The following is a 14314-nucleotide window of genomic DNA, read 5'->3' as shown; positions in this document are numbered from 1 at the left end:
AGAGAAACCGTAAAGTCTGTGTCAAATCCTTAAATGCTGAATTGACTTGTACTGACCTGTCTCACTCTAAGTGTGCCCCTCTAAAGAGCTGCACATTAAGGTCTTTGTCCTGATTGGTGCCATCATCTTGCTATGTAATCTGAAAGGAGAAGGAACTTCTTGATCTTATCTCCTATATGTGGGGATGGTAGAAGGTTGGCATATACAGGCTTTCTAATCTTAATAAAGGAAACTTATGTTTATTTAGCATTCACCATGCGCCAGACATTGAGCTAAACACTTTACAGCTGTTGCTCGAACCACCCTGTTAAGTAGTTACTATTAATGTCACTTAAAAGTGACGATTGGCAAAGAGAGGTTAAATAATCTTTCTGCGCTCACACACTTAAATGGGTTTGCAGCACCTCCAGAGCCTGGCAGCTAAAGCCTAAATTTTGGAATCACCAAGACCCCTCTCTTTCTCTTAATACCAGTTGATTAAGCTTTGTGGATCTACTTATACAATGTTTTCCGTATCTGCCTTTTTCTTTCCAGATCCACTTTGAGTTCTCGTCAGTTTCAATCATGACCAACTGACATTCCTTCTTCTAATCTCTTGCCACCCTTCATTCTCTTCCCTGGTTAATCTTCCTGCATCAGGGCTGGGACCATATCACTCTTCTGCTCAAAGGTCTTCCATGGTTCTTCATGGTCTGTTGAATTAGGTAAACACTCCTTCACCCGGCATTCAAGGCCCCCTTACACCATACAAGATATGGATTTGATTCAATCAACATTTGTTGAATGAATACATGACACAAAACTAATGCTCACTTTATGCAGCAAGAGCTCCCCAAAGTACTGTCATAGCATATTAAGTCCAAACATGTCTTCAAGAGATAAATAATAAAGTCTAGAATCTGTCTGCCTCAGAAGTAGAAAAATTAAATCTAAAACACCTGGGCCAGAGATATGGTGAAAGTTGTTGGTCAAACAAAGGTAGATATTTGATGGGATATGTGCTTAACACAGACTTAGATATCCAAGGATATGGCCCTCCTTTACCCTAATATCAACATACTTCTTCTAGTTGGCCTTTTGTCCCCACTGAAGAGATGTATTTAGAACTACTCATGTTGCAAGTGACACAAATCCAACTAAACTGACATAAACAAAATTTATTAGCTCATATAACCAGAAGTGCAAGGTATAGGCATGGCTGAATCTAGGTACTCAAATCATATAAGGAATCTCTACATCTTTTGATTCTGCTTTCCCTGTGTGGAGTCAAGATGGTCCTGTATAGCTTCAGAACTATGCCCTTCTAGCTTCATTTTCATAGTTACTCAGAAAGTGTCCCAGGTTTTTCTAGAGAAAAAAACACCCAGGATCACTCTTCATAGCAAACTTGGAAATGTGACCATCCCTGAACTGATCACAGAAGCCAAATGATGTGAATTCCCATTGCCCAGTCCAGTCCTGGATCACATCATCACCTCTAAATCCAGATCAGCCTCATCCTCATCCCATAAAGTGAGAGAGTGAGAGGTGGTTACTCAAAGGAAAAATGGGGTACTATTACCAGACAAAGGGACAATTAATTCCATATGGTTTGAAAAAACATTGAGGGCCTACCATAAAAAAGTTCTGACACCCAGAAATAAGATGGAGGTAGTCAGCTTGCTATGCTGTTATAGCTTCTATGTGCCACTCACAGCTTTTGTCTATTACACAATACCTCTGGACATCCCTTTGGGTATTTTTTTTTTAATGTTTATTTATTGGTGGGGGGGAGGGCAGAAATAAGGTGACAGAGGATCCAAAGCAGGCTCTGTGCTGACAGCACAGAGCTCAACATGGGACTCAAACTCACAAAACATGAGATCATGACCTGATCTGAAGTTGGGTGCCTACCTGACTGAGCCACCCATGAGCCCCTGTACATCCTTTTGGTCATTTCACCCACCTTTGTCATTTTGCTTCTTCATCAACAATGCTTCCCATGGCCCTACCACTTGGCAGGAGAGGTCAGTTGCAGTGGCCTTACTGGTTCACCACCTGGGACTGAGTACTGGGATTTTTTTTAAAGCTCTCAAATGATCCTAATATGTAGCCTGGGCTGAGAAAAGCACTCGGTCTTCACCATCAGCACATATAAATATTGCCTAAATCTTATAGTATCTGTTTTGTCGCTCCTAATAGTCTGTGTTCTGGAGATCTGAGACAGGTGCTTTCATTTTCAGAAACTAATCCGCAAAGTTTGGAGTGAAAGGGGTGATATCCAGAAAGCAAATACTACAGTTAAAGCACTTCTTGCCCGTTCATTATGTTCTTTACACAAGAGCATTTCAATACTAGGTAGGGGGGGGGGGGGGAGTAAAAGTGGGCTTAATTTTTATTGCTTAGCATTTTTAAAATTTTATTTGGGAGGAGAAACAAGTCAGGGAGCCCTGCTTGTTATAAGGGCAAATGTTAGAGTGAGTACGTCCTCCTCTCATCTTCTGAGACTTTCACTTTTTTGAAATCAGAAGCAATTCAATGAGGTTATATGCCTGGAATATACCAAATGTCTTCTCAAGCCCAATTTTACTCTATCATGGAATTCTGACATAACTTACAGGGACTGAGTCTCTCTGTATCACCAGTCTTTCTAAAATAGCATGAGGCTACACCGTAAGATTTATCAGGGAGGCGACATGATATAGTAGAATGCAGATTTTGAATCACAGACCCAACACTTATTAGCTGTGGGAGCTCAGCTTAAGAAAGTTAGCCTCTCTAAGCTTAACTTTTGTCTTCCACAAAATGGAGGCAATAAATACCCTTTCCCAAAGACTCTTGAAGAGTTTAGACATAATACATAGAAAGCATGTGACATACAGTAACCTGTCAATAGTTGTTAACTATTGTCATTTGGGAAGGTAATTTTGTTTTAAAATCCAGTCCAGAAGAATGACTTCTAAATGAAGAAAGACTTTTCCTGGATTGTAAGTACTAAGACACTAGGATAATACATGTAAATAATTATTTAAAGAAAATATTGAGGTTTACAAATTAGCAGTGTTTGGTGTTCAAACACTTCTTGAGTTTGGATATCTAAATGGCAGCTACAAAATAAGAATAGGGTTCTTTAAGTGTTCAACTTTATAAGGTGAAATTTTCATAAAAGTTCCCATAGTTTTAGTGACTGAGACTTTCTTCGTATGAGTTTGTCAAGAAAGCTTCTCATTAATAGTAAGTGTCTAAATGTTGAATGTCCTAAGTATGATTGATTGGTTATTTATAGCCCATTGAAAATGCCAAATTTCTTTGTAAAACCTATCTCTTTTTAATAATTTATGGTTGAGGGTCCTCCTTTGAAATATGTCATGAAGCTGGGACAGTGGCTTCCAAAAATCTATACGCAAGATAATAATAATACCAATCTCACATTGCGATTCTGAAACCCATATGAGATAACACAGATGAAAGGACCTTGCAAAGGATGAAGCACTACGTAAATGTTACACTTTTGCAGAGGCGGCTGCCACAGCTGCTGACTAAAAGGAGTGTATCCCCGGTCACGAGACATGTGCGTCCTCATTAGAGACACAGTGTGTGAGTAAGCTCTATGGGAAGAGAGGCAGAGTTCTCCCAGATTCAGAAGAGGAAGACATGGACCAAAGGAAGTGACACTGAAAAGGGGGCAGGATGAGGGGTTCAGGAGGCAGAGAGTTCTCCCAGATTCAGAAGAGGAAGACATGGACCAAAGGAAGTGACACTGAAAAGGGGGCAGGATGAGGGGTTCAGCCTCCTGGATGGGCAAGGGTTGGACGCAGAGGAAGCAGAAGGACACCACGAGCAGGTGGTCTGAAAGAGCAGCACAGAGCACTCTGAAATAACACAGAGCCCTGACACATGCCATTTGCACAGGGAAGCAGAGCGTGAGATGAAGCTGGAAAGAAAGCTGGGTCCCAATCGTGGAGACTCGATGCCTACAATATCCAATAGTTTTCCAAGGCAGCCCAACTCTGCCTACATCTCCTCTAAACTACATCTCCTATCTGCTGAGTATTTAGATAATTTGTGGCCAATGTGATCATATGTCAGCCTCCCAAACTCATTGAGAAAGTCCTACAGATTGAGCTGGGGCTTCCTTCACTTGTGCTCATTCCACCGTGGGCCGGAGAGAGAAAGGAAAGAGGCAGGAAACAGGCTGAGAAGGGAGAGCAGCAGGCCCTGGAGGCGGGCCCAGAATGGGGGCGGTTCAGCAGACAGGAAGAGAGGGCAAGACAGCGGCAATGCAGGCAGCAGGCTGGCTGGAGCAGACACCAGAGCAAGGCAGGAAGACAGATGACTGTAACCCTCTTTGCAGCACCGTGAAACCTGAACTCTTCTGGCTGTGCCTTCCTGAGGACTCCTGTGGCTCGAAACTTTGGGAAGGAAAACCGATACCCATAAATAACTGTGGCTGTGTAACTGCGAAGTGGCATAAATGCTTCATTTTGATTAAAGGCAAAGTGGTTTTTCTGACAAAGAGGGACCTCTGCAGAGAGGGTGCACGTGTGGTTACATGCATGGATCTGAGAAAACTGCAAGATGCATGCTGCAAAAAAGACACACTGAGCATTAGGAGTTGGGTGGGGAGAGGCAAAGGAGACAAAGTCCTGTCCGCAAGAAGCAAAGAGGAGATTTCACAGCTCACCGTCCCTCAAACAGAAAGGAGGTCAGGTTGGACCTGTTTTCCTTCATGATTATGATCTCAAAACGAATCCAGTGGTTGGCTGGATCATCCGGACCCAACTACAGATATCCAATAATTTTCAGTAATGCCATGATTAATGCTCCTCTGGATTCAAACCAGACCCTACATCCCTCTAACCAACTCGATTCTGTCTTTACATGGACCATCCACTTAACCACAGTCTTGAGGGATGGACTCAAAGAACTAATAAGTTGAGTTAATGAATAAATCCAGATCTAACTGCAAACAGAACAACAAACACAGATCACTATTGCTTACTAAATGAAATCCAAGGATAACTGTCTTTATGACATTGAATAAGGATTTTTTAAACACTAGTGAGCCTTTTAAAATAGAAGCCAGGGGGTGGGACTAAGTGGCTCAGTCAGTTAAGCATCAGACTTCAGTTCAGGTCAGGATCTCGTGGTCTGTGAGCTCAAGCTTTGTGTTGGACTCTGTGCTGACAGCTCAGAGCCTGGAGCCCGCTTCTCATTCTGTGTCTCCCACCCACTTTCTCTCCCCCTCCCCTGCTGGCACTCTGTCCCTCTCAAAAATAAACAGTAAACAAAGATTTTTTAAATAGAAGCCAAATGTGCAAGTGTCCTGAAGCAACTCAACCAGCATAAAAGTTGAAATCAAAGTATTTTCAGCCCAGCTCCATTCTCGCCAACGTTTCCTTCTCATTTACTTGATCAAAATCGCCCTCCCCGGGGCAATGAAACTTCCTCCTCAGGTTGAGACTATCCCGCACCCAGGCGATGACTTCAGGAAGGTGGAAGGTGTTGCTGTAGTGATGCTTCTGCGGACACCGATGCCGCACCCACTAGCAGCGTCTGTGGAGAAGTAGGTGCAACGAATGTGAGACCCTAAGCCTAGGTCTCCTTGGAAGGGTAAGGGGGGTCAAGATGGTGCTGTGCCACAGAGGGACCTCACGCCTCTGCTCCTTCTAGAGAAGTAGTCCAAGACAAAAGGGGGAAAGTCAGCAGTAGGAGAGGCGACAGAGAAGCAAGTCATGGCAGGAGGCCCAGACACAGGGGCAGGTCTGGAGATAGGAAGAGAGGACAATAAGTGAGATGTAGGTTGCAGGCTTATGGGAACAGAAACCAGGAATAAGGCAGGGAGAAGAAAAAAGAGGAGAGCATGATGATGAGGCCAGGGGAGACGCCTGACTGAAGCAAGATGGAGAAACAGAGAAAGCAAACAACTTGACCTGGAAAAAAAAGAGTGAAAAGCAGATTTGCAAATGACCAAAGAGCGCAATTCCTAACATCCTCACATGGAGGCAACGAGAACCTGACCAGCCAAATATCTGGCCATGACACTTACTTTGACAAGACCAGCAATAAGGGCTCTGCTTCTGGAAGGATCCTAAAGACTCATTGGCCTCTATCTGTGCTGCCAAAGCCTGCTATTTGTTCATCAGTCAAAACACTCTCCATATCCTAACAGGGGAATTTTTACTCCTATGGCGTTTCAAGGTCCATGTATAAAACGCCTCACAGAAGTTATCTTGGTCATTACACTGAGACATCATATTTTATGTAAAGTCATATTTTAAAGCTCAAGTAACACAACTTGTAATGAAAAGAGCAGTGAGGCAACCCCACAATTGCAATTAGCTGCCAGAATTTTGGAGTAAGACATGAAATCACTCAGTGAAATCTGGAAATTGTAGGTTATAAATAAATGCTTTAAATCTAAGTAGTCTGTCCTATTTTTTCCAAACAAAAAATCAGTAAACTGATAATCTTTTTTTAATGTTTATTTATTTTTGAAAGAGAGAGAGACAGAGCACCAGCAGAGGAGGGGCAGAAAGAGAGAGACAGACAGACAGACAGACAGAACTCAGAACTCAAAGCAGGCTCCAGGCTCTGAGCTGTCAGCACGGAGCCTGATGTAGGGCCTGAACTCACAGACCAAGAGATCATGACCTGAACTGAAGTAGGATGCTTAACCAACTGAGACATGCTGGTGCCCCTATTTTATTTAAATCCAAATTAGTTAACATATAGTATAATAATAATTTCAGAAGTAGAATTTAGTGATTCATCACCTACATATAACACCCAGTGCTCATCCCAACAAGTGCCCTCCTTAATGCCCATCCCCCATATAGCCCATCCCCTCACCCACCTGCCCTCCAGAAACCCTCAGTTTGTTCTCTGTGTTTAAGAGTCTTACGGTTTCCTCCCTTTCTGTTTTTATCTTATGTTCCCTTCCCTTCCCCTATGTAAACTGCTAATCCTAGCTGAAAGAATTATGGCGCTGGAGTAGCAGTGTGTATAAACGACCGTGGTGAGATTTTAGGGCTCTGTCAGTACTTGTGCTCTCCTTCATCACTAAAGTGAAATATTTATTTCTAACATACTTTTCAACTGACAGGTTAAGCTGGCAATTTCTGATGTCTACTTCATGGCACGCGTTATGCTAGACGCCCCCACATGCATGATCTCATCCAGTGTCACAACCAGCTACTGCGGTAGGTGTTATTATCCTAATTTTACAGACAAGGAGACTAACGCCAGGGGCAGTCACCTGGTTGGGAACCGGCAGAGCCAGGATATGGACCCAGGGCTCTGACTCCCAGTCTGTTGCATTCTGTAAGATAGCAGACTGCTTCCGTTGTTCAGACCTCTGGCAAGAAACGAAGGTACTCTCACCCAGAGGGTAGGAGGGCAGAATGTAAATATTATCTTCTTATCCATCTACAAGCATGTCAGAAACTTCACAATAAAATTATGTATAGAGTAATGTAATGGTCTGAATTATGTTCCTCCCAAATTCCTATGTTGAAGCTCTAACCTTACCCAGTACCTCAGAATGTGACCGCATTTGCAGACTGGGACTTGAAAGAAGTGATTAAGTTTAAATGAGGCCACATGCATGGACCCTAACCCAGTTTGGTTGGTGTTCTTGTAAAAAGGGATTAGGATACACCAGGCGCATACCAGTGCTCATAGAGATGACCACGTGAAAAGGCAACAAGAGGGCAGCCGTCTGCAAGCTCAAGAGAGTCCTCAGACCTGTCAGCACAGAGCCCAACATGGGGCTTGAACTCATGAACCACGAGATCATGACCTGAGCCAAAGTCAAACACCTAACGATTGAGTCACCCACATACCGCAAATTATATTTAGTGATTATTTTTTTAAAATTTTAATAATTATTTTTGAGGGGGGAAGGGGCGGAGAGAGAGGGAGACACAGAATCTGAAGCAGGCTCCAGGCTCTGAGCTAGCTGTCAGCACAGATCCCGATGCGGGGCTCGAACCCACGAGCAGCGAGATCATGACCTGAGCTGAAGTCAGACGTTTAACCGACAGAGCCACCCAAGCGCCCGTTTAGTGATTATGTTAGACTTGTAGGATTAGGCAGTTTTCATTTATTAGTTTTTAAAATAATTGATGTGCTTCCAAACTTTTCTATAATGAGATATACATGTAAAATTTCCACAAAGAGATATATAAAAACATACGTGATATATCAAATGAATTTTTTTTTGATCAGAGAGTATTTATTTCAGAAGGCTGAGGAAATTATTGGATTCTTTCTACTACACTGTAATTCTTCCACTATTTGCAGTGGCAGTTGGTGGGAAGATCAAATTAGATGTCTGTGCCAGTACACTGCAAATTACAAAGAGTCGTATTGAAACGAGGATGAGGATGGTGATTGTTTTTATTTGCATCCATGGTGTTCTTTCTGAACAAATCAGTGTCGTTGAAGATGGAAATAGGTTCTGAAAAGTCTCTAATCATAACTGGTCGTCAGTATATGCGTTCACCGTGGGTCAGCGTGGCCAACAGCATATTCCAGTTGGCTCCTATGGGACAGGTATCACGTCACTGAATATTCTGCATGATTTCTCACCAATTGTGAACAGAATATACAATGCCAAGTCTTTAGCCCAAGAAAGATCCTTCACAGACAACAAGTACCACTGTTGGTAGTTTTACACAGGCAGATGGATGAGCACCACACTGCAGGCCAGGGCCTCAAGGAAACTTCCTCAGTGGCCACAAGGGTGGGGCACCAGGAAATTGATGAGGGTGGGCAGGGCAGAGGTTGGAAAAGTAGGGGAAATGCAGTCAACCTTTGCTAGATACATGCCCTCCGGGGGTAATCCAGCTTCAACTGACAGAAACTCTTCTAGCCCCTAACTGTTACTTAAAAAGACATGAGAAAAGTTCTTTCAGTTCCTGGGAGAAAGATACTGATCAGATGAAGCCTGTTAACAAGACTTTCCCATGCCTGCCTAGATCCACTCTACAAGAAAGAACAGAGATAAGGACATCCAGGTCCTAGGAATTGCCCTGAAATGACCTATGCAACCCAGGGTAATCATTCAGACCAGTGAGGAGAGGGACCGAAAATAGTATTTTCCACAGCTGGGTCAGAAGAAGAAAATCAAGAGGTTTTTTTTTCTTCCTTTCTTGGTCTCTACCACCAACCCTCTAACTCCAAAACTTGTCCCTCCTTCCCTTTCTTGCTATCCCTCCTTCCTTTCCTGGCTGAATGTGCTTGTCTCGATTCTGAGAGTCCAAAGTATCACTAGCTGGGTATTTTCAATAAAGCAGTACTTTTCCAAAACTATTCTACAGTTTCCACTTCTCCGGCTAAGCCTATAACAAAAATATTCCTTTCTGTGCTTCCATACTCTGTACTGAAGAAATGGATTTTTCATATTTTTGGGGGGACTCCACTGTGATCCACTGTGGTTTATGACCTTAACTAAAGATGAAAGAGTCAGCTGATCTTTCCCAGACCTCAGCACATACATAGGCTTCATGTATGCAGAAGCTGCCTGTGTGCAGCGGGGTGCCAAAAGGAGATGTTACCTTTCTTCCTAATGTAGCCTACATTATGCCACTTGGAAAAGAAGCCCCGGACCAGGGCTGCCATGACATTATGCCATCTTACACCCAGGATACTCACCATATCTAAGAGCAGAGGGTAAAATTGCAACAGGAACATTCAAACCTGTAGCTTCCCAGCCTATCACTCTTCGTGGTGTGGTATCAACCTAAAAAGACTTCCTGGGGGCCCCGTGATCTGGCTCCTAGGAATACCTTTAACTTCCTCTGCTAATTCCAAGCAGCCCAGCCACCTCAGCTCTTCCACCATTAACTCCATCTCTTCCCACATGGTGTCTTGCTCAGACTCGCATCTCTTTTACTACACCCTCTATGGGTCTCCACAGTAATCCAACCTGGAGGAGGAGCCTAGGGGGCTGTTGGTCTGTGAGCACACACCCCCCTCTACTGGACAAAACACAAAGAAACATACCCGTCTTGGAAAGAACCACAGAATTCTCCATCAGGAGCATCTAATTCAAGGCCCTCACTTTGTTCAAAGAAAGCCGAGCCTACCGACAGACCATGAGTCAACAGAATGACAAAGGGAACTGGAAGCAGAGCACCACGTCCCTGTGGCTCCCGTGTTAGGTGCCATCATTAATGCAGAACTACTTGCATCCTTCACAAGTACAACTCATAAGAGAGGATTATGCAACTGAGTTCATGGGAGTCCTTAGGTTCCATGTTAAAACACTCTCCAAGGCACAGCCATTGATGGAGAAGCAAGGTGTTGGCTGATGGAGCCTCAGACTGGGAGTCAGAGGACCTGGTCTCTCATCCCAGTTCCAAGTACCTACAACCCAGTTCCAAGTCTGGGAAACACACTTAGAGTCTCTAGGCTTCCCTGTGCTCACGTGTGAAGTGAAAGACTTAGAACACATGATCTCTCACAATATGAACCCATGAGGTCTATGGCTGTAAATGAGTGGGCAAAGGAGTGCACACAGGGTCAAAGCAGCGTGGAGGGAAGTACATTGACCAGAATGCTGGAGACCTTGCCCTAATCCTGGCTCTGGTACCAACTAGCTACCTAGTTCATCTCTCTGGCACTCTGTCCTAGGAATGCAGATGAAGCCAGATGATCTTCTTGGTGGGAAGATTATACCTTCTCAATCCCTAATTTTCTACTATTATGAATAATAACTGTGCATATTGATGCCTTCTTCAAAGGATCCTAAAGTCACAGAGGCATGTTCACATGTCTTTGAGACAAAGAAGGGAGCCATTAACCTTTCCACAAGTTTTGTAATAAATATCACTAAGGGAACATACACCAGACAGACTGTTTGAGTTCAGAAGAGCACAAGGAGGTACACCTACTTCCAGCCTATGTATGCAGTTGCCAGGACATTAGTTCAAGGGGCTACCATCAAACCACAAAGCTTTTGTGAACCATACATACAACAAAACAGCAAGGAAACCCCTGCTTTCTCTGAAATAATAAGTAGACCTAATAAATTACCAAGTTAGATCAGTAATTCCACTAATTTTAAGTGGAGTTATGGGAAGTGGCATAAAGTTTAAAGGAAGAGAAAAAACCTAGACAATGGCAAGGTTGTTTCCTAGTGGCCCAAGGATGGCTCTAGAATCTGTGCAAGAGGGGATCACTAAGCTAATAGGTCAAGTACCCCATCTACCCAGTAGATGACAATCTCTGTCTAAAAAGTGTGCTGCCGTGCAAACACGGTTTCAAAACAAGTGCCCCGGCTGCATCACACCCCTCCCTACCCCGCCCCCACATCTGCCGCGCTGGGTCGGACCCAGACATTAGGGAAACAGCAGTGGATTGTAACAGCTTCATAACCAACTGTTGGACTGTCAGCCACAAGGTTAAATGGAAAGGCACTGAAAGGAAAAACCAAACTATGACTCTGGAAAAATTGCTTAACCTTTCTGATACTTAGTTATCTTGGCTTTTCTTTTTTTAAGAAAAAAAAAAAAGTTTAAAAATTACATTTGGGCCATAGTGTTTCGCAGTTAAAATAAGGACAGCCTACATTTGAGATATTTTCTTTACTGAATATCTCTCTTCAAATTGCCTTCCAATCCCCCTCCTTCTTTTCTTTTTTTATGGCCCCCCGGGGAAATTTTCTGGCTGTATTAAAATTCAATGATGGGCTATCTGACCTGCACACAACGAGACCAATAAGCACTCTAGATGTGAAATATGCAACCACTTGTGGAGGGGAGGGGCTTGTCCCTGAAGTTTGTCTACACATTTGTCTTCAAAAGGCCAGTGTAAAGTGTTGAGAGTCTTTGAAATCTCACCTTGTCTCTTTTGTAAAGATGTGTCCCTGAAAAGAAAGAGAATACAGATTTTGAATGTTGGTACGAACTGAGGAAGATCTCACAGTAAGATAAGCCAGAGCACAGGATAACCCGGTTAGAGAGGAGAATGTCCGCTCTGTCAGGATGCCCTCCCTAGTGCTTCTTGTCATTGGCATCAGGCAGGAAAGATCCCTTTCACACCTGACATAACTATGCACTGTCCTTCTGAAATGTGAGAAAAGCAACCCCCTGAAGAATAAGGAGGCCTCTTGGCAGGAAGGAAAGCCGGAGAAACCAAAAGCGTAGCTGGCAAGGCCAGGGTAAGAGGTGACTCTCTCCATGGAATGCTATCGGAATCAATTAGGTTACTTTCTGGGGTTATGCAACATTATTAAAATATACTACTTCAGACTGGATAGAATTTTTATGGTGCATTACATACCATTATGAGATTCCTGTTCTGTGGTCCATAAAACAAGGGAACAGACTCAGGCTCTCCCCCTCCTACTCTCAGCCTTGTTTCTCCCCATCATACCTATGCTCTGCTAACATAGTCCAGAACTTACAGATTACTTTATATTTTGGGTGTCACCGCTCTAGAACAGATGTGAGTTCCATGAGGACAGGGATCACCATTTTTTCCTTGATCTATTTTATCCACTAATGTGTCCACTACACCTAGCACAGTGATGGAGACACGATAAGAATGCTATAAATACTGCTGCATGAATAAATGATTTCTGAGTGCCTTGCAGATACAAACACAAATGGTCACAATGTCAGCCATGTTCACTGTCACAGTACAGAGAAGATGGTTCCATGGCCACAGGGGACATGGCAATGTGGTAGAGCAAGAAGGACAGGTGCTTCGACATCAAAGTCTTCTATCTGCTCTCTTCCTGGTGAGTCACCCTCTGCATCTTAGCTCCACCCTCAGTCACACGGAGGTGGTCTCCCTGCTTCAGGGGCAGGACTGTTAGGAATCACACACAAAGGACATGGTCTTGGAAAGGACATGGTCTTGAAAATATGAAAACTACATATTTCTGTACCTAGATACTACGTACTCACAGAGACAAAGACAGAAGCATAAGCATATACAGAGATGAAAGTGTTTGGGAACAATTTCAAGTAGGAACAATGTTGGAGGTCATCAAGGGGATATGACTGCAGGTTATGGGCAATCAGAGGCTCCTTTTCCCTTCCCTCAAACCCCATCCTTGGAATGCACATCCTGCCTACTATTCCCCACACTAGTAGCCATTTCAGAGACGCAGACTTGAGAAAGCAATGTGTTGTTCAGACCAGCTGAATGGTATACATGACTAAGCCCAGTTAAGGTCTCTATATAAACTTTTAAGATTCAAGTGGGCAGGCATGAAGCTCTATCTGTCTTGAGGCCATGGAAGACAAGCTTCATACCTAAGTTCCCTTGCTTATTAAACCCACCACTTGCCAATTTGGAGTGGCCTGCCTCTTTCTTCAGTCTCTCCCTGCCCTCCATGTATGGGGCCCAGTTACAGATTTCACCCAGGGAACTCCCAAGGTTGCAAACCAACCAACAAATAAAAAGTATGGGATAGTTCTTAAACTCCTGTTTCCTCATTTTAAACCACAATATTTCAGGAGGAAAGTGGCTAAGCAAGTGATTTTCTTGTTGAACAACGTTATAATTGTTATAATTACGTCCTCTTGGAAACAGAGCAAGGATCATGCGGAAAGCTCCATAGTGTTTTGGATCCAAAATTTGTTCAGATCAATAAAACCCTATCAAAAGAATGTTTTATCATCTGTTTTAATAAATGTATTTTATCTGCTATGTTGAATGCAAATCCCTCAAATCCCTTCTGGAACAAGGCATGACATAAACCAAATAAGTTATTTTTTAAGAGGCAGAGAGAAATATAGCCACCCACCTCAGGAGGATTTTTGTGACGATCTGATGATAATGCATGTGGAAGTTCTATGTAAGCAGCAACGTGTATCCACAGCTATCATTGCACTTGGTGGTTCTTTTTGGCACATTTTTTATTTTTAAAATTTTTTATCTTTATTATTCTTTTTTTTTTAAATTTTACAAATAGTTTATTGTCAAATTGGTTTCCATATAATACCCAGTGCTCATCCCCACAAGTTTGGCACATTTTTTAAATTGACATACAATATTATATTAGCTTCAGCTGTACAACATAGTGATTCAACATCTGTATACATTGTGAAATGGTCACCACCATAAGCCTAGTTACCATAGTCACCACACAAAGTTAATATAGTACTATTGACTATATTCCCTATACTATACATTATATCCCCCTGACTTATCTATTTTACAATAAGTTTATATCATAAACAATTGTATTATAAAAACTCTTAGTTTGTATTTCTTGATCCCCTTTACCCATTTCACCCCTGTCAAACCCCTTCCCCTCTGACAACCATCAATGTGTTCTCTGTGTCAATGAGCCTGGGTTTTATTTTGTTTTGTTTGT

At 42.9% G+C, this 14314-nt stretch overlaps 1 protein-coding gene across 2 annotated transcripts in view; it reads right to left on the bottom strand.

Annotated features, from left to right (window-relative positions):
• FMN1 (formin 1) overlaps window positions 1–14314 on the bottom strand; it is a 394055-nt gene that overhangs the window by 348471 nt on the left and 31270 nt on the right. Inside the window, exons 2-3 of one of the 2 annotated variants that reach the window (XM_039247267.1) lie at window positions 11826–11851; window positions 8350–8524 (exon numbers count right to left, since the gene is read on the bottom strand). The exons of the other annotated variant lie outside the window; for it this stretch is intronic. Of the exons in view, the coding sequence (XP_039103198.1) occupies window positions 8492–8524; window positions 11826–11851 (59 nt within the window). The 3' untranslated portion in view covers window positions 8350–8491. Of the gene's footprint in view, window positions 1–8349; window positions 8525–11825; window positions 11852–14314 lie in introns of those variants that run through there. 2 annotated transcript variants of the gene reach the window in all.

This window comes from Hyaena hyaena, unplaced genomic scaffold, assembly GCF_003009895.1.
Source record: "Hyaena hyaena isolate Hyena2069 unplaced genomic scaffold, ASM300989v1 scaffold_292, whole genome shotgun sequence".
NCBI classification, from domain to species: domain Eukaryota; kingdom Metazoa; phylum Chordata; class Mammalia; order Carnivora; family Hyaenidae; genus Hyaena; species Hyaena hyaena.
This window is presented reverse-complemented; position numbering and strand designations above follow the sequence as displayed.